This window comes from Dipodomys merriami, unplaced genomic scaffold, assembly GCF_024711535.1.
Source record: "Dipodomys merriami isolate MVZ:Mamm:240054 unplaced genomic scaffold, mDipMer1.0.p SCAF_142, whole genome shotgun sequence".
In the NCBI taxonomy this organism is placed as follows: Eukaryota; Metazoa; Chordata; class Mammalia; order Rodentia; family Heteromyidae; genus Dipodomys; species Dipodomys merriami.
The window spans coordinates 2,124,022-2,142,592 of NW_027202738.1; the positions used below are offsets into that span (position 1 = coordinate 2,124,022).

General features: G+C 43.6%; 1 protein-coding gene across 8 annotated transcripts in view; it reads left to right on the top strand.

The window, feature by feature from the left end:
- The window catches only part of LOC138826385 (ataxin-2), a 70,936-nt gene that overhangs the window by 13,885 nt on the left and 38,480 nt on the right, over window positions 1–18,571 (top strand). For 4 of the 8 annotated variants that reach the window (XM_070021483.1, XM_070021485.1, XM_070021488.1 and 1 more), the window contains exons 2-6: window positions 7,220–7,256; window positions 7,938–7,997; window positions 8,395–8,466; window positions 9,918–10,068; window positions 17,367–17,491. In XM_070021483.1, the coding sequence (XP_069877584.1) occupies window positions 7,220–7,256; window positions 7,938–7,997; window positions 8,395–8,466; window positions 9,918–10,068; window positions 17,367–17,491 (445 nt within the window). Of the gene's footprint in view, window positions 1–7,219; window positions 7,257–7,937; window positions 7,998–8,394; window positions 8,467–9,917; window positions 10,069–17,366; window positions 17,498–18,571 lie in introns of all 8 variants that reach the window. The other 4 variants (XM_070021484.1, XM_070021487.1, XM_070021486.1 and 1 more) reach the window with 1 other exon arrangement.

The following is an 18,571-nucleotide window of genomic DNA, read 5'->3' on the forward strand; positions in this document are numbered from 1 at the left end:
GAAATTTAATTTGTATTATATGAAGTAGATGTTTAGGTCAGATAGGTAAATGAAGAAAATAATAAAGCATAAGAGGTGTGACTCAAGTGGTGGAGTACTAGCTGTTAGTGGAAAAGTAAAGTAGAATCTGAATGGGTCCATAAAGGAAGAAAAAGAAAAATTAGGTGTCAGTAGGCTGTCACCTGTAATCCTAGCTACTCAGGAGCCTGAGAGGATTGAGGTTCAAAGCCAGCCTGAAAAATGTCCATGAGACATCTCTAAAAAGCAAGGCTGGCAGAGCAGCTCAAGACAACAGGGCCAGGCCGGCAAGCAAGCTAATGTGCTAAAGGCCATGAGTTCAAATCCAGGTCCTACAATAAAGAAAAAAGAATGTGTACTTTTATTATTGTAAATAATGTTGCTTTGATATGTTAGCATTCCTTTTGGGTATCTAGCACTCTGGTAGATGAGAGAAGATGAGTGGTTTCTAAACACTGTGCTACTTTGTATCACAATTGAGTCTTACTGTTTTCCTAGCTGAACTGTTTGTTAACTGAGTAAACTGAATTGTCAAACAATTGTTCTTTACTAATCCAAGCTGTAAATTCCTTTAAATACATAGTGTATGCCTTTTATATAGTGCTAATTTTATTCTTTTTTTATTTTTATTTTTTGGGTGCCATCTCTGGGGCTTGAACTCAAGGTCTAGGTGATGTCTCTGAGTGCTTTTACTCATGGCTAGTACTCCATCACTTGAGTCACGTTTCACTTCTGGCTTTTTGGTGGTTAGAGATAAGTCTTTTCTGACTTACAATCAGGATCCTCAGATCTCAGCTTCCTGAGTAGCTAGGATTATAAGTTCAAGTCACTGGCACCCACTTTAGTTTTACTCTTTGAAATAACTTTGTGGGAGTCCACAGTAGTTTAAGGACACCTAGTGACACAACAAACACCAGGGCAAGGTAATCAACCCTTGTAGGCAGTCCTTATAGCTTTGGGAATAGGTAACATGTATATTTTTTTTTGGTTGGTTTTGTCATAGGGCTTGCACTCTGAGTCTGGGTGCTGTCCCTGAGCTCTTCAGCTGAAGGCAAGCACTCTTACCACTTGAGTCACAGCGCCACTTCCAGTTTTCTGGTGGTTTATTGGAGATAAAAGTCTCATGGGGAATTTCCTGCCTGGACTGGCTTTGAACTTTGATCCTCAGATCTCAGCCTCCTTAGTAGCTAGGATTACAGGCATGAGCCACCAGTACTTAGTTTACATTTTTTAAAAAGCTGGTTGAGGCTGGGAAGTGGCTCAGTGGTAGAGTGCTTTTCTAGCATGCATGAAGTCCTGGGTTTGATTCCTCAGTACCATATAAGCAGAAAAAGCCAGAAATGGTGCTATTGCTCAAGTGGTAGAGTGCTATCCTTGAACGAAAGAAGCTCAAGACAGTGCTCAGGCTCTGAGTTAAGTCCCACAACTGAAGGGGGGAAAAAAAGCAGTAAAGTAAAATGATGTTTTTATTTATTTTTTTGCCCATCCTAGGGCTTGAACTCAGGGTCAGGACAGGTCCCTGAGCTGCTTTTGCTCAAGACTAGTCACAGCACCACTTCCGACTTTTTTCTTTTGTCTTTTTTTTGGTCCAGTCGTGGGGCCTGACTCTGGGCCTGGGCACTGTCCCTCAGCTCTTCAGCTCAAGGATAGCACTCTACCACCTTGAGCCACACCGCCACTTCCGGCTTTTTTCTTTTTTCTTATGTGGTGCTGAGGAATCGAACCCAGGGTCTCATGCATGCAAGGCAAGCGCTCTACCACTGAGCCACCTTCCCAGCCCGTACCTCACCTTTATAATAACAAAAATAATTGACTGGAAAACGTACAGGAATTCAGTTCAGTCTAATTGTGAGGTTTGTTATCAGTCTCTGAGAGGCAGTGAAATTCAGAAATGAAGTTTAGTATGAGCTGTGCTACACCTGTGCTCAGTGCCAGATCTACTGTGTATGAATTGAATTTTTTTTTTCCCCAGTGCTGGGACTTGAGCTCAGGGCCTTAGATGCTGTCACAGGGCTTCTTTTTGCTCAAAGCTAGTGCTCTACCACTTGGAGCTATAGCTCCACTTCTGGCTTCTAGGGTTATAAGGGTGAGCCACTGGCAGGCACCCAACTGAATAGTTTGGATTGAAACAACTGCTGAGCTTCAGTTTCTGTAACTAAAGCAGATCTGGTAGATGGGTGTGATTATATAGAGAAATGCCAGTTCATAGTAGGTCTGTGAGTAAACAAATTATTGATGAGATTCTGTAGGTTTTAAGAATTTCTCGAGTATTATGTGAAGGAAAGAATTTATAGTGAGAGTATAAAAGAGGAGCCTTGAGGTCTAAACTTATCTAGATGACAGGTGAGGACAGTAAATAAGACCAGACCTCAGCCTCCAGACTGTGGTACTCGCTAGTGCTTTTCCCTAAATGTTTTTATTTTCTTTTTTTTTCTTTTTTTTTTGTCGGTCGTGGGGCTTGAACTCTGGGCCTGAGCGTTGTCCCTTAGCTCTTCAGCTCAAGGCGAGCGCTCTACCACTTGAGCTACAGCGCCACTTCCGGTTTTCTGGTGGTTTTATTGGAGATAGGAGTCTCACGGTCTCTCCTGCCCGGGCTGGCTTTGAACCGCTATCCTCAGATCTCAGCCTCCTGAGTAGCTAGGATTACAGGCGTGAGCCACCAGCGCCCGGCCCTAAATGTTTTTAAATTGGCTTTATTGGGCAATATGATTAGCTTATTAAAATGGCATTCCAATCTTACTGTTCCAAACTGACTAATAACACATCCTTTTACTAAATTTCATGAATATTTTAATTATATTTGAGATGTCTCATCTTAGTAGAGAAAGTCTTAGGTTGGACAGAAAGCCTTTTATATCTTCTATTTAACACTTAATAGATTGCACTAGATTTTCTTTTTTTTGGTGGGGGGGGAGGGTCCGGTCGTGGGGCCTGAACTCTGGGCCTGGGCGCTGTCCCTCAGCTCTTCAGCTCAAGGCTAGCGCTCTATCACTTGAGCCACAGCGCCACTTCCGGCTTTTTTTTCTTTTTGCTTATGTGGTGCTGAGGAATCAAACCCAGGGCCTCAGGCATGCAAGGCAAGCGCTCTACCACTGAGCCACCTTCCCAGCCCTCCACTAGTTTTCATGATTCAGAAATATTTTGGGCTGGGTGCCAGTGGCTCACACTTAAAATCCTAGCTACTCAGGAGGCTGAGGTCTAAGGATCCTGGTTCAAAGCTACCCAGGCAGGAAAGTCCATGAGACTCTTATCTCCAATTAACACCCTTTCCCCTCTCAGAAAACCAGAAGTGGCACTGTGGCACGAAGTGGTAAAGTGCTAGCCTTGAGCAAAAGAATTCAGAGACGGTGCCTAAGTTCAGCGCCTGAGTTTAAGACCCAATACTGAGAGAAAAAAAGTGTTTTGGGAAAATGTATACCTGTGTTGTATATATGCATACATGTGCAGAATTTTAAAATTCTTCATCCCCTAAATGATATAATAATTATTTACATTGTACGAGGTATTTAAACAATCAAAAAGGACTTGGGTGCAGTGTAAATGCCACATTATTTTTAGCAACCTCAAATTTAGGAGTCCCACTTCAAGGGGTTCTGTGGAACAGGGATATTATTGTTTATGAACAAGTTCATTGGAATACAGTCTCCCTTACTAGGAATCACTTGACAGCTGATTTTTTTTTCTTGTGCTAATAATATCAGGACTTGAACTCAGGGCCTCTGGCTCTTACCTGGCTTTTTCACTCAAGGCTGGTGATCTTATCACTTGACACATACCCCAAATTCTAGCTTTTTGCTGGTTACTTGGAGCTAAGAATCTGTTGAATTTGTCTCCTGGGCTGGCCTCGAACCTTCATGCCCAGGTCTCTGCTTCCTATAGGCATAAATTGCTGGGCCCAGCGGATTTTCATATACTGCATCTTTTGCAAGGGAAAGTTGGCAAGGAAAGGCGCTGCTTTCACAGACTCTGAATTCCTCTTTGAGGCCAGACTGACCTAGAGTTTTATCCGCCTGCCTCTGCCTCCCACGTGGTGAGACGAGCCACCACATCCAGCATGTTATACACAGCATGGTACACAGGCTCTTGGTATGGAGGAATGAAAGTGCTTTGAGTGATTTAGCTTCTTGTCAGTTGTGTTTGTGCCCTTTTGCACATGAGGCGGGGAGGGGGAAAATCAGCCTTCACTTGATTGATGTCGACTAAATAGAATAGAGTAGGGAAGGGGTGGTGGGCCTGGTAGCTCATGCTTATAATCCTAGCTACTCAGTAGGCGAGCTGAGGATCCCGGTTCAAAGCCAGTGGGGGCAGGAAGTCCATGAGACTCCTATGTTCAGTTAACTACCAGACAATCACTATTAGAAGTGGCACTGTGGCTCAAGAGGGTAGAGAGCTAGCCTTGAGCGAAAGAAGCTGAACTCTTTGAGCTCAAAAGAAGCTTTTCCTGTGTATGTGGTGCTGAGGAATCGAACCCAGGGCTTCATGCATGCTAGGCAAGCACTCTACCACTAAGCCATTTTCCCAGCCCCTAAGTAGTTCTTTATAACAGTGATGATTACTTTTAAAAATTATGATTCATTATTTAGAGAATATTAGTTTGTGTAATTAAACACATGTAGATAGTACCTTACATATTTAATACAATGTGTTTGCCCTGTACAAATGGAAATTAAGTTTAATTTCTGTCAATGCCAATTTAACACAGTAGACTGGGATACTTTTTCCAATGTTGGCAGCACAGCTAAAGTTTTTAAAAATTCAAATTACATATGTGTGTATATATGTATTAATGTTTATATAAAAGACCAATAGTTGCAGTATGTTGTGCAGCAACAGCTTTTCCTGGTCTGCAGTCATCGGAACAAAATTAGACATCCAGCATCCTCATTAATAAAAAGAAAAAAAGATTAAAAAAAAAACCCAAAATAGTAAGTTCTGTTGTGGAAGCTGGCACCACTTTTTGTTATTAGCTTCTCCATCATCTGGAAGGAAAACATTCTTGAATAGCATCATTAAAAACAGCTCTGATAAACTAGTCACTACTAAGTATCATAAAGCAGATACAAGGTATTTTATATTCACAGAGGTATGATACAGTTTTGTCTATACTACTGTATAATACTAGAGGATACAATTAAAAAGGCATTATTGAGACTTGACTACTTTTCCAGCAGAGGCCCGAAGGATGGTGTGACACAGCTCGGTAGAGAAATGTACTTTCTTAGATAGGATTTCCTTCCATCAGTGGCACAGTTCTAAGTACTCACTCTCTTAATGAACATCAGCTACAAACTCTTTGAAAATGGAGGAGGGGGAATAGGAACTTTAAAAACCCAAAATAACAAAACAAAAACCATACCCTACAACCATTGAATTCATACAAAGGCGACTGAATGAAGACTTGCCTGTTTTATCACAGCTGCATAGAGGGAGAAGCCAAAGCAGCCAGGCACTGCCTGTTTAGATATGTCCAAGGATGCTGTCATTGATATTTAATCATCTGCTCACACACAGGAAGGGAGATCAGTTACTATGGTACTTTGATTGTGTTCAGCTCAATTGCCATGTTACAAAAACAGCAAGATGCCATAATAAAAATAAGGCTCCTCGGGCTGGGAAGGTGGCTCAGTGGTAGAGCGCTTGCCTTGCATGCCTGAGGCCCTGGGTTCGATTCCTCAGGACCACATAAGCAAAAAGAAAAAAGCCGGAAGTGGCGCTGTGGCTCAAGTGGTAGAGTGCTAGCCTTGAACTGAAGAGCTGAGGGACAGCACCCAGGTCCAGAATTCAGGCCCTACGACCGGACCCAAAAAAAAATAAATGGCTCCTCTACCCAGCACTGGTTAATTCACTTCCAAGCCATGCACAGCATAACCATATCCAAAGATGGTGAAGAAGAAGCATTTTTTTTTTTTTTGGCCGGTCGTGGGGCCTGAACTCTGGGCCTGGGCGCTGTCCCTCAGCTCTTCAGCTCAAGGATAGTGCTCTACCACTTGAGCCACAGTGCCACTTCCAGCTTTTTCTGCTTATGTGGTGCTGAGGAATCGAACCCAGGGCCTCATGCATGCAAGGCAAGCACTCTACCACTGAGCCACTTTCCCAGCCCCAAGAAGAAGCATTTTGATGCATTAACTGGACCAACACATTGTTCAGGTTCAGCTAATTATTCCTTTGTGGCATTACATTTTTCCTATTTTTGGTGTTTCACCTGATCATAGAGGTTTTTAGATCTAAGTTGTGTGCCTTTAAGAACTATGTGCATATATCTGTATATATATTCTGACTGAAGAGACTTGTCCATCCACTGAGCGAATACTGTATAGGTGATAGCTTGCAAAGCCCCATTTTAACTGGTGCAGCAGTTGTGTGTTAATAGCTCCTGTGTACCAAGTGCACCGCCAAACTCTAATACAAGATGTTGCAGAACATTTTACCTTGAGGATTATTCATGGGGCTGGGAAGGTGGCTCAGGTGGAAGAGTGCTTGCCTGCATGCGTGAGGCCATGGGTTCAATTCCTCAGTACCACATAAGCAGAAAAAGCCGGAAGTGGTGCTGTGGTTCAAGTGGTAGAGCACTAGCCTTGGGCTGAAGAGCTGAGGGACAGCACCCAGGCTCAGAGTTCAGACTCCACGACCGACCAAAAAAAAAAAAAAAAAAAAGATTATTCATTAGCATTCAATGTAAGTTTTTTTTTCTTCTCCTCCAGTAGCTATCTGTTCCTTTTTGGCTTTTTTTTTCTTTTTTTGTCATGAAGCTTGAACTTGGGGTCTGGGTGCTGTCTCAGAGCTCTTTTGCTCGAGGCTAGTGCTCTACCACTTTGAGCCACAGTTCCACTTCTAGATTTCTGGTGGTTCATTGGAAATAGGAGTTATGGACTTTCCTGCCTGGGCTGGCTTTGAACCATGATCCTCAATCTCAGCCTCCTGAGTAGCTGGGATTACAGGTATGAGGTACCAGCACGGGGCATTTTTGGATCCTATTGGGACAGAGTCTTTCTTCCCATTCTGTGATGATTGCTTCCTGTTTTGGGTCTAGGCCAGTAAGGCACAGATAAAAACATACTTGGGTATCTATAGGCTCCATGTTAAATGTGCACTTTCCACAAGTAGCCTGTTTTTTATTTGAATGGGTTTATACAACATTTGAAATTGGAAGTTTTTAGTTTATCTTGTGAAATTTAATTAAAATATTTAATTTTTTTTTCAGAGGTCGAAATAGTAACAAAGGACTGCCTCAGTCTTCGGTGAGTAACATAAATTTCTTCAGAAAAATTGGTAGTTAAAACATTTCATAGACTAAATGTCAAGGCAATAGAAAAATTCTTTGAGTTTTGTTTATTTTTTTGTTTTTTATTTTTTGTTGGTCATAGTTCTTGAACTCTGGGCCTGGGCGCTGTCCCTGAGCTCTTCAGCTCAGGGCTAGCACTCTACCACTTGAGCCAAAGCACCACTTCTGGTTTTTCTAGTGGTTTATTTGAGATAAGAGTTTCACAGACTTTCCTGCCTGGGCTGTATTTGAACTGCAATCCTCAGATCTCAGCCTCCTGATTTGCTAGAATTATAGGTGTGAGCCATTGTTGCTCTGCTCTTTTTTTTTTTTTTTTTTTTTTGTGACAGTCCTGGGGCTTGAACTCTGGGCCTGGGTGCTGTCCCTGAGCTCTTCAGCTCAAGGTGAACACTCTACCACTTAAGCCACAGTGCCATTTCCATTTTTCTGGTGTTAATTGGAGATAAGAGTCGCACAGACTTTCCTGCCTGGTCTGACTCTGAACCGTGATCCTCAGATCTCAGCTTCCTGAGTAGCTAGAATTATGTTCACCGGCATCCGGCTTCAAATCTTTCTTATAAAAAGATGTCTTAACTTTAATATTTATACAGCTATATATGTATATTCATCTCTAATAGTGCTTTTTTTAATATTACAGATTTCTTTTGACGGAATCTATGCAAATATGCGGATGGTTCATATACTTACATCAGTTGTTGTAAGTTATCAAATTATTGTCTGAAGTTAAGATGTGAATGATTTTCCAGTAATATTTATTAGATCATTAGAGTTCTTTGTCCAATTAGTACATTATAAACATTGATGGGGTCCTGTTATGGATAAAATACTGTTTATGGTTGCTTGTCTTTTGTCTGCAGCTGTCAGCATGGTCAGAAGGGTCAGGCATTAGTATTTAAAGTCACACCATAAACTCTTTGAGTAAGGCCTCAGGAATCTTGACAGTTCAATACATTGTTACTGTTTTCAAAGTTTTTAATTATTCTATCAGTGAGTACCTAATAATGAATGAAATCCTACAAGCTATAAAAAATGAAATGAAAATACCACTGGTAGAGGGTAGCATACTACATGTTAATTTAATTGTATATTTTTAGGGATCCAAATGTGAAGTACAAGTGAAGAATGGAGGTATATATGAAGGAGTTTTTAAAACATACAGTCCCAAGGTAATATTTAAGTCTTTAACTTTTTATTATACGTACTGCTGTATGTATATATGTCAGTCTCTGATGATCAGTTTCTGGCTTAGCTGTTTGTGGTGATGAGCTCATTGTATTTGTTCTTAGGTAGCTTTCTAACAATTAAAGAATAGTTTCCCTCTTTTTATGTGTCAGTCCCAGGGCTTGTTCTCAGGACCTGGGTGCTGTTGCATGAGTTTGTTTTGTTGTTGTTGTTTGTTTGTTTCAGTTGTGGGTGCTCCCTGGGCCTCCTTGTGCTCAAGGCTAGTGCTGTTGAGCCAGAACACCAGAACTTCTGGTTTTTGCATGGTTAATGAGATGAGTCTTATTGATTTGGGGACTTTTGAATTATGAGGTGGCTGGTGGATCAAAGCTCTGGAAAAAGAAGTGTGATTTTCTTGGGTCCAGTCATGGGGCCTGAACTCTAGGCCTGGGCGCTGTCCCTTAGCTCTTCAGCTCAAGGCTAGCGATCTACCACTTGAGCCACAGCGCCACTTCTGGCTGTTTTTTTTCTTCTGCGTATGTGGTGCTGAGGAATCAAACCCAGGGCCTCATGCATGCAAGGCAAGGGCTCTACCACTGAGCTACCTTCCCAGCCCAAGGAGTGTGATTTTCAAGTTATCTTGATAAGTCTCTGGGAGTAGTGATTTTTGCCAAATGCATTTGAGAATAGCCCCTTGATGATCTAAGGGATAAGGAATCCTTACTCATATTTTTTAATTATTTTAAAGTAAAATATTTTCTCATTTTCTGAACTTCAAAAAATTGTTCCAAGGGGGTTGGTTACAACTTAACATGTCCATCTAAGTGTCCATCACTTCTGCGCCAGGGTTGCCCTGTCGATGCTCCCCATCCCCTCTGGTTATTCTACCAAATTTGTTTTATAAGTTTATTTTTTTTGTTTTGTTTTTGTTTTTGGTTTTTTTTTTTTGTCAGTCATGGAACTTGAACTCTGGGCCTGGATGCTGTCCAGGGCTCTTCAGCTCAAGGCTAGAGCTCTACCACTTGAGCCACAGCACCACTTCTGGTTTTCTGAGTGGTTTATTGGAGATAAGAGTCCATTGGACTTTTGTGCCAGTGCTGGCTTTGAACTGCAGTCCTCAGATAGCAGCCTCCTGAGTAGCTAGGATTTCAGGCATGAGCCAGCGATGCCCGGCTATCACTTTATTTTGTACATTTTTTTTTTTTGTTGTTTTGTTTTTGTTTTTTTTGGTCAGTCATGGGGCCTGTACTCTGGGCCTGGGCATTGTCCCTGAGCTCTTTAGCTCAAGGCTTGTGCTCTACCACTTGAGCCACAGCACCACTTCTGGCTTTTTCTGCTTATGTGGTGCTAAGGAATCAAACCCAGGGCCTCATGCATGCAAGGCAAGCGCTCTACCCCTGAGCCACCTTCCCAGCCCTTATTTGTACATTTTTGTAACACTCATTTCTCATTTTAGTGTGATTTGGTACTTGATGCTGCACATGAGAAAAGTACAGAATCCAGTTCGGGGCCAAAACGTGAAGAAATAATGGAGAGTATTTTGTTCAAATGTTCAGACTTCGTTGTGGTACAGTTTAAAGATATGGACTCCAGTTATGCAAGAAGAGGTGAGCTTCCATTTCCTAAATCTGCCCTGAGGGTTATCTGATTTAATCAATCAGGGATTCTTCACTTTGGTCATACAGACCTTTTGTAACAAAGAAGTAATACACTTTTTTAGAATGCTACAATTAAAAGACAGAAACATGATTAAAAGAAAAGAAAAAGGGCCAGGTGTGGCTCATGCCTGTAATCCTACTTATTCAGGAGGCAGAGATGAGATCAGGGTTTAAAGCCTGCCTGTGTAAGATAGTGGGAGAGCAGAAGCAGCACTGTGCGTAAGTGACGGAGCGGAGCGTCAGCCTTGAACAAAACAGGAGGCCTGAGCTCCATCCCCAACCAGCAAAAAGAAAGGAATTTCAGTGCATTTTTATTGACAACAAATAGAAAATCTAAAACTAAATCACATAAGTATTTTGTTAGAGTAGAACAAAGGTGTAGTATATAAAGAAGGTAATATATGATAAAAGTAACATTTTAAACTTGGGTTAAGAGATTTTTGTTTTTTTCGGTCGTTTTGGGGGCTTGAACTCAAGGTCCCTGAGCTTTTTTGCTAGCACTTTATCACTTTGAGAATGGAGGTTCAAAGCAAACCCAGGCAGGAAAATCCTTCAGACTCATCTCCAATTAATCACCAAAAAGCCAGAATTGTAGCTCAAGTGGTAGAGCATTAGCCTTGTGCAAAAAATCTCATAGACAGCACCCAGTCCCTGAATTCAAGCTCCAGGACTGGCACACACACATATACACAAAAAAGTTTTATATGCCGGGCACTGGTGGCTCACGCCTGTAATCCTAGCTACTCAGGAGGCTGAGATCTGAGGATCACAGTTCAAAGCCAGCCCGGGCAGGAGAGACTGTGAGACTCCTATCTCCAATAATCCACCAGAAAACCAGAAGTTTTATGGTAAAAGCAGTGGTTTCAACACAGTGACATAGACTCAGAGTCAAATTACTAGTTAAAGTTCTATAATCCTACCTGCTCTGGAGTAGTGATGGGAAGGATCACAGTCTGGTGGCAGCCTGGGCAAAAAGTTTGTGATGACCCATCTCAGCCTATAAGAAATTGAGGGCTAGTTGGGCGCCGGTGGCTCACGCTTGTAATCCTAGCTACTCAGGAGGCTGAGATCTGAGGATCATGGTTCAGACCTAGCTGGGGCAGGAACATCCTTGAAACTCTTAACTCTTTTCTTTGGGGGGGGGGGGGGGGTGTGGCGGTCATGGGGCCTGAACTCTGGGCCTGGGCGCTGTCCCTCAGCTCTTCAGCTCAAGGCTAGCGCTCTACCACTTGAGCCACAGCGCCACTTCCAGCTTTTTTCTTTTTGCTTATGTGGTACTGAGGTGCCAGGGCCTCAGGCATGCAAGGCAAGTGCTCTACCACTCAGCCACCTCCTCAGCTCCCTTGAAACTCTTATCTCTAATTAACTACCAGAAAACCAGAAGTGGTGCTGAGGCTCAAGTGATAGAGCTGAAGAGCTGAGGGACAACTCCCAGGCCCAGAGTTCAAGCCCCATGACCAATCATAAAAAGAAAGAAAGGAAGGAAGGAAGGAAGGAAGGAAGGAAGGAAGGAAGGAAGGAAGGAAGGAAGGAAGGAAGGAAGGAGAGAGAGAGAAAGAAAGAAAAGAAATGAAAAAGAAAAAGGAAGGAAGGGAGGAAGAAAGGAAGGAAGGAAGAGGAAGGAAAGAATCTGAGTGTTATATGGCATATATACCTATCATCTTAGCTATATCAGAAGTATAAATAGATAAATCAATAACTGAGTTGGCTTGGGCATTAAAGTGCAACCCTATTCAAAACAAAAAGATGTTAGGACAAGGCTGAAGTCATGCAGCCACTTATTTGGCAAGTAAAAGTTCTTGAGTACAAATCCTAATGCCTCCCCTCTCCCCTCTCCCTTCTCCCTTCTTTCGTTTTCCCATGTGCCAGTCTAAGGGTTTGAACTCAGGGCCTGGGCACTAACCTTGAGCTTCTTTTTCTCAAGGCTAGTGCTTTACCAATTCAGTCACAGGTCTACTTCAGCTCTTTTTTTTTTTTTTTTGGGTGGGTCGTGGGGCTGAACTCTGGCCTGGGCGCTGTCCCTCAGCTCTTCAGCTCAAGAAGCTCCCCTACCACTTGAGCCACAGCACCACTTCCCGCTTTTCTGCTGATGGATCGAACTCAGGGCCTCACACATGCAAGGCAAGCACTCTACCACCTAGCCACCTTCCCAGTCCCCTTGAGTCTCTTATCTCCAATAAACCACCAGAAAACCAGTAGTGGTGCTCAAATGGTAGAGCTCACCTTGAGCTGATAGAGCTGAGGGACAGCACCCAGGTCTAGAGTTAAAGCCCCCCAACCAACAAAAAAAAGAAAAAGATTACAGCATTGTAAAACAAGCGTGTTGTTCCTAGTACTAGAGGATTGCAAGTATGAGACCAGCTTATACAGAGCAAACTCCTGTATCAAAAAAGCAAAAACACAACAAAAGAGAAAAGGAAATAAAAAGCTTATACCAGAAGCACTGCAATTTTTTTTTTTCGGTTGTGGGGCCTGAACTTTGGGCCTGGGTGCTATCCCTCAGCTCTTCAGCTTAAGGCAAGTGGTCTACTACTTGAGCCATAGCATCACTTTTGGTTTTCTGGTGGTTTATTGGAGATAAGTGTCTCATAGACTTTCCTGCCTAGGCTGGCTTTGAACCGTGATTCTCAGATCTCAGCCTCCTGAGTAGCTAAGATTTCAGGCATGAGCTATTGGTGCCTGGCTCCCTGAACTTTTTTTATTTTTGTTTTTTGGTCCTGTCGTGGGGCCTGAACTCTGGGCCTGGGCACTGTCTCTCAGCTCTTCAGCTCAAGGCTAGTGCTCTACCACTTGAGCCACAGCGTCACTTCCGGCTTTTATCTTTTTGCTTATGTGGTGCTGAGGAATCGAACCCCGGGACTCATGCATGCAAGGCAGGCTCTCTACCACTGAGCCACCTTCCCAGCCCCTCCCTGAACTTTTATGCTCAAGGCTAGTGCTTAATCATTTAAGGCACAGCTCCACTTCTAGTTTTTTTGGTGCTTAATTGGAGATAAGAGTCTCAGGGACAGGGACCTCCTTGTCCAGGTTGGTTTTGAATGTGATCCTTAGATCTCAACCTGGGTATCTGGGATTACAGGTATGAGCTGTGAGCACCGGCTCATTTTATAATTTCGTTGTTGTTGTTGGTCGTGGGGCTTGATATCGTCCTTCAGCTCAAGGCTAGTGCTCTACCACTTTGAGCCACAGTGCCACTTCCAGTTTTCTGGAGGTTAATTGGAGATCAGAGTCTCACGTGCTTTCCTGCCCGGACTGGCTTAGAACGGCAATCATCAGATTTCAGCCTCTTGAGTAGCTTGGATTAGTTAGGATTACAGGTGTGAGCCTCCAGGACCAGGCTTAGTTTATAATTTTTATAAATTGAACTTGTATGTATTTGCACCCTAACTCTAGCATTTTACTTAATAGACTGTAATTCAAAAAAAAGTTCTCAGTGTGAATGAGTTTCTTGAAGCATAATTGGGAAGCATAATGTTGAGGAACAAAATACCCTGTTTCCTGTGTAATCGGGGGATACCCTCAAAAGAGGAACCTTTCTGTTTAGGCTTTTCATTGTGACTGCCACCAGATGGCATCATTGGCCCTGGACAGCTGGGTTCTGCTTGAATGCAGGGAAGTGTCAAAGGTTTGGCTGCTGGGTGGCCCCAGCAGATAGGGGAATAATCTTGAGCCTTTTTTTCCTTCTGTTATGGAAGAACTTGTGAATTGGATACTTGTAAGTAGGGGAGTAAAGCCAGAAAGAGCCAAATATTTCTTTCTTTTTCTCCCCCCCCCCCCCCCCCCCCCCCCGGCCAGGGTGCTGTCCCTGCGCTCTTCACCTCAAGGTGAGCGCTCTACCTCTTGAGCCACAGCGCCACTTCCGGTTTTCTAGTGGTTTTATTGGAGATCTGAGTCTCACGGACTTTTCTGCCTGGTTTGGCTTTGAACCGTGATCCTCAGATCTCAGCCTCCTGAGTAGCTAGGATTACAGGCGTGAGCCACCGGTGTCCAGCTTCACTCATCTTTAAAAGAAACAACTTTAGGAGAAAGGTCAGAATCACAGAAATTGCACTTATTTTCCCTCCTCCCACTTTTCCCTTGAAACCAGACTGCTGGTTGCAGTAATATTTAATCCCATTATAGAATGTATCATAAATAGGACATTTAAGATATAGAACTCTTAACCTAATTTGGTCGGCAAGGAAAAGCTTACCTGCTGGTCCACATTGGCTTCTATTTGGATATCTTTAATTGAAGCTGTTAAGAATCATACTGTGGGCTGGGAATGTGGCTTAGTGGTAGAGTGTTTGCCTAGCATACATGAAGTCATGGATTCGATTCCTTAGTACCACATAAACAGAAAAGGCCAAGAGTGCTAGCCTTGAGCAAAAGAAGCTCAGTGAGTTTCCCAAGGACTAAAAGTCAAAGTCTGCCAAGACAGCAAGGTCCACAGGATTCTTTTTTTTTTTTTTGGACAGTTACGGGGCTTGAACTCTGGGCCTGAGTACTGTCCCTCAGCTCTTCAGCTCAAGGGGAGCACTCTACCACTTGAGCTATAGCACCACTTCCAGTTTTCTAGTCATTTATGGGGAGATAAGAGTTTCACGGACTTTCCTGCCCAGGCTGGCTTTGAACCACGATCATCAGATCTCAGCCTCCTGAGTAGCTAGGATTACAGGCGTGAGCCACTGGCGCCCGGCTTTTTTTTTTTTTTTTTTGTCTAGTCGTGGGGCCTGAACTCTGGGCCTGGGCATTGTTCCTCAGCTCTTCAGCTTAATTAAAGCTAGTGCTCTACCACTTGAGCCACAGCGCCACTTTCAGCTTTTTCTGCTTATGTGGTTCTGAGGAATCGGACCCAGGGCCTCATGCATGCAAGGCAAGCGCTCTACCACTGAGCCACCTTCCCAGCCCCCATAGGATTCTTTTTTTTTTTTTTTGTCGGTCGTGGGGCTTGAACTCTGGGCCTGGGTGCTGTCCCTCAGCTCTTCAGTTCAAGGCTAGCACTCTACCACTTGAGCCACAGTGCTACTTCTGGCTTTTTTCTTTTTGCTTATGTGGTGCTGAGGAATTGAACCCAGGGCCTCAGGCATGCAAGGCAAGCGCTCTACCACTGAGCCACCTTCCCAGCCCGTGACAATCTCTTATACAGAAGCACTTCATGAATTTTCCAAAGTGCAGCCCGGAATCTCACAATGAAATCCTCCCCTTGCCTAGCTAATATATGCTAAAACAAACAAGCAAACAACAGAACAAGCACGTCCAGGGTCAGCCTTGTTGTAGTGAATGTGGCATCCCATTCTGTCTGTGTTCTTGGTCCAGGCTGTCTTAATGCCCTGTGCTGTGTTCTTGCTCTGGGCTCTCTTGAGCTGTCTTGACTTGAAGCTGCTTGCCATTGGGGGCTGATGGAGCTGCTAGTGGAGTCCTTTGGTGCATTAGTAATCTATTCCCTTAACATGCATGCACATACTCTCACCCCACCCCAGTTTGGGGTATGAAGAGGTTACAGTTCATTCAGCTTTTAGTGTTCTACCCCCTTGAACATGGGAATATGGGAACATGGTAGAATGACAATCAGAGAAGGAGTACCATATTAAAACTCCTCTAATTGCCTCATGGAAGAAAAGTGGATGGCTTAGGTTAGCTATGTAATCTGAAGTACAGGTTAGCCTAGCACAGTGGCTGGGAGCACATAGATGAGAAGCATTGTCCCTTAGCTGGTGGCAGGTGACCCACTGAGTCTGCATATGGGAAAGCAAGTCTGTGTCTAGCCATTTCCTAGATATTAGCTGTCTCACGGAGCCTTAACTGCCAATGGAGAACATTGGCTCTGTTTGACAGCATAGAGGTGCCTTGTTATTCTTTTTTTTTTTTTTTTTTTTTTTTGTCGGTCGTGGGGCTTGAACTCTGGGCCTGGGCGCTGTCCCTCAGCTCTTCAGCTCAAGACTAGTGCTCTACCACTTGAGCTACAGCGCCATTTCCAGTTTTTTCTGATGGTTTATTGGAGATAGGAGTCTCACAGTCTCTCCTGCCCGGGCTGGCCTTGAACTGTGATCCTCAGATCTCAGCCTCCTGAGTAGCTAGGATTACAGGCGTGAGCCACCAGCGCCCGGCTGCCTTGCTATCCTTACAAGTTCTCTCCCATACTGTGACGAGCCGAGAGGAGAGGACACAAATGCAAACTCCTTCACAGGAGTCCAGGTAGGTCTGCCACCTGTACCCTCTTGAGACAGGCAGTAGCACTGTGCCAACCAGGGCTGTGAAGGGTCACTTAGAATGCTTTCACTTACTGTTTTAAGTGTTTTGAATACTGACCACTGCAATGAGCATGGATGTAAAGTTGAAAACCATATAATTGGCGACAATTACTCTGAAGGTAGATGTAAGTAATGGATCCATTAATCAAAAGAGAATAGACTTTGTTTTGAGATAGATATAGAAAGTTTCTGGATCACTGTTGAAACATACATTATAATTAATGTAATTACAAATTGCCTGAGCACGTTACAATGTATAATGACTCAAAATTAAGACAAAAATACAGGCTGGGTGCTGGTGGCTCACACTTGTAAGCCTAGCTCCTCAGAAGGGTGAGATCTAAGGATCAGGGTTCAAAGTCAGCCCCGGCAGGAAAGGCTAAGATTCTTTTTTTTTTTTTTTTTTGGTCGGCCGTGGGGCTTGAACTCTGTCCCTCAGCTCTTCAGCTCAAGGCGAGCGCTCTACCACTTGAGCTACAGTGCCACTTCCAGTTTTCTGGTGGTTTATTGGAGATAGGAGTCTCACGGTCTCTCCTGCCCGGGCTGGCTTTGAACCGTGATCCTCAGATCTCAGCCTCCTGAGTAAGTTTTTCTCTTGAACTCTGGGCTTGGGCACTGTCCTTGTGCTCTTCAGCTCAAGGCAAGCGCTCTACCGCTTAAGCCACAGCACCACTAAGGCTAAGACTCTTATCTCCAACAAACCACTCAGAAAACGTAAGTTGCTCTGTGGCTCAAGTGGTAGAGCACTTGCCTTGAGCTAAAGAGTTGAGGGATAGAACCTAGGCCCAGAGTTCAAGCCCATGACCGACCAAAAAAAAAAGACAAAAATACAGTATTCATCCATGATATATTTGCTGAAATTGTTTGAAAGTATTTTGTTAATGAAGTTTCTATATCAGAAACTTCCTCATTACCAATAATGAGGTAAAGTGATAATTGATTAGTGATAATTGATATATAGATTAGTGTAGCCTGCCGTCTGATTGATCTTTCCACCTAAATCATTCTTTGCAGATGCTTTCACTGACTCTGCTATCAGTGCTAAAGTGAATGGTGAGCACAAGGAGAAGGATCTGGAGCCCTGGGATGCCGGGGAACTCACAGCCAGTGAGGACCTCGAGGCTTTGGAAAATGATGTTGTAAGTGTAAGTGGGGTCTTGGAAGCTGGCTGCTAGAAGGAGGTGGTTGCTTTGGTAGGCGTATGGCATCCTATCACTGGTTTTAATTTAAGTGGGTTTCTGTTATTGTAGAAACATTTACAGTTGCAGTTGTGGTGTAAATAGAGACTTTTTCTCAGGCAGTTGAGGACTAAGCAGGAAGTGCCATCTGTTTTTATGCCTGTGAATTATTTCTTTATAATTAAGTGATATATATTAAGCAACTTAATAATTTAAACTGGACAGTCTGAGTGTTTTACTTTTAATACCTGTAGAATAAGACATTCCAGGAACAATGATGTTTCTTCTTTGAGAAAGAGAGGTACTCATCATTTAGACAAAATCAGCACATTTCATGAAACCTTTTTTTGGTGGTACTATCTCAGGACCTGAGCTTGCTGAGCAGATGCTCTACTATTTGAGCCATGTCTCTAGCTCCTTTGAGTCCCTGAGCTCTTGACTTCCCAAGTAGGATTAAAGACTTGAGCCACCACACCAGACTGCATATCTATTTTTAAAATGCCAGTGCGGGGCTGGGAAGGTGGCTCAGTGGTAGAGCACTTGCCTTGCATGCCTGAGGCCCTGGGTTTGATTCCTCAGCACCACATAAGCAAAAAGAAAAAAGCCGGAAGTGGCGCTGTGGCTCAAGTGGTAGAGCGCTAGCCTTGAGCTGAAGAGCAGAGGGACAGCGCCCAGGCCCAGAGTTCAGGCCCCATGACCGGACCCAAAAAAAAAAAAAAAAAAAAAGCCAGTGGGCTGGGAATGTGGCTTAGTGGTAGGTGTTTGCCTCCCATGCACAAAGCCCTAGGTTTGATTTCTCAGTACCACATAAACAAAGCCGGAAGTGGCACTGTGGCTCAAGTAATGGAGTGCTGGCTTTGAGCAAAAGTAGCTCAAGGACAGTGCCCAGGCCCTAAGTTCAAGCCCCAGGACTGGCAAAAAAAAAGAAAGAGAAAATTTAAAAAAGAAAATGCAGGCCAGTGTTCATGCCTGTAATCCTAGCTACTCAGGAGCTGCAATCCAAAGAGCTGCGCAAGGGAATGCGGGGCTGAAGGGTGGATT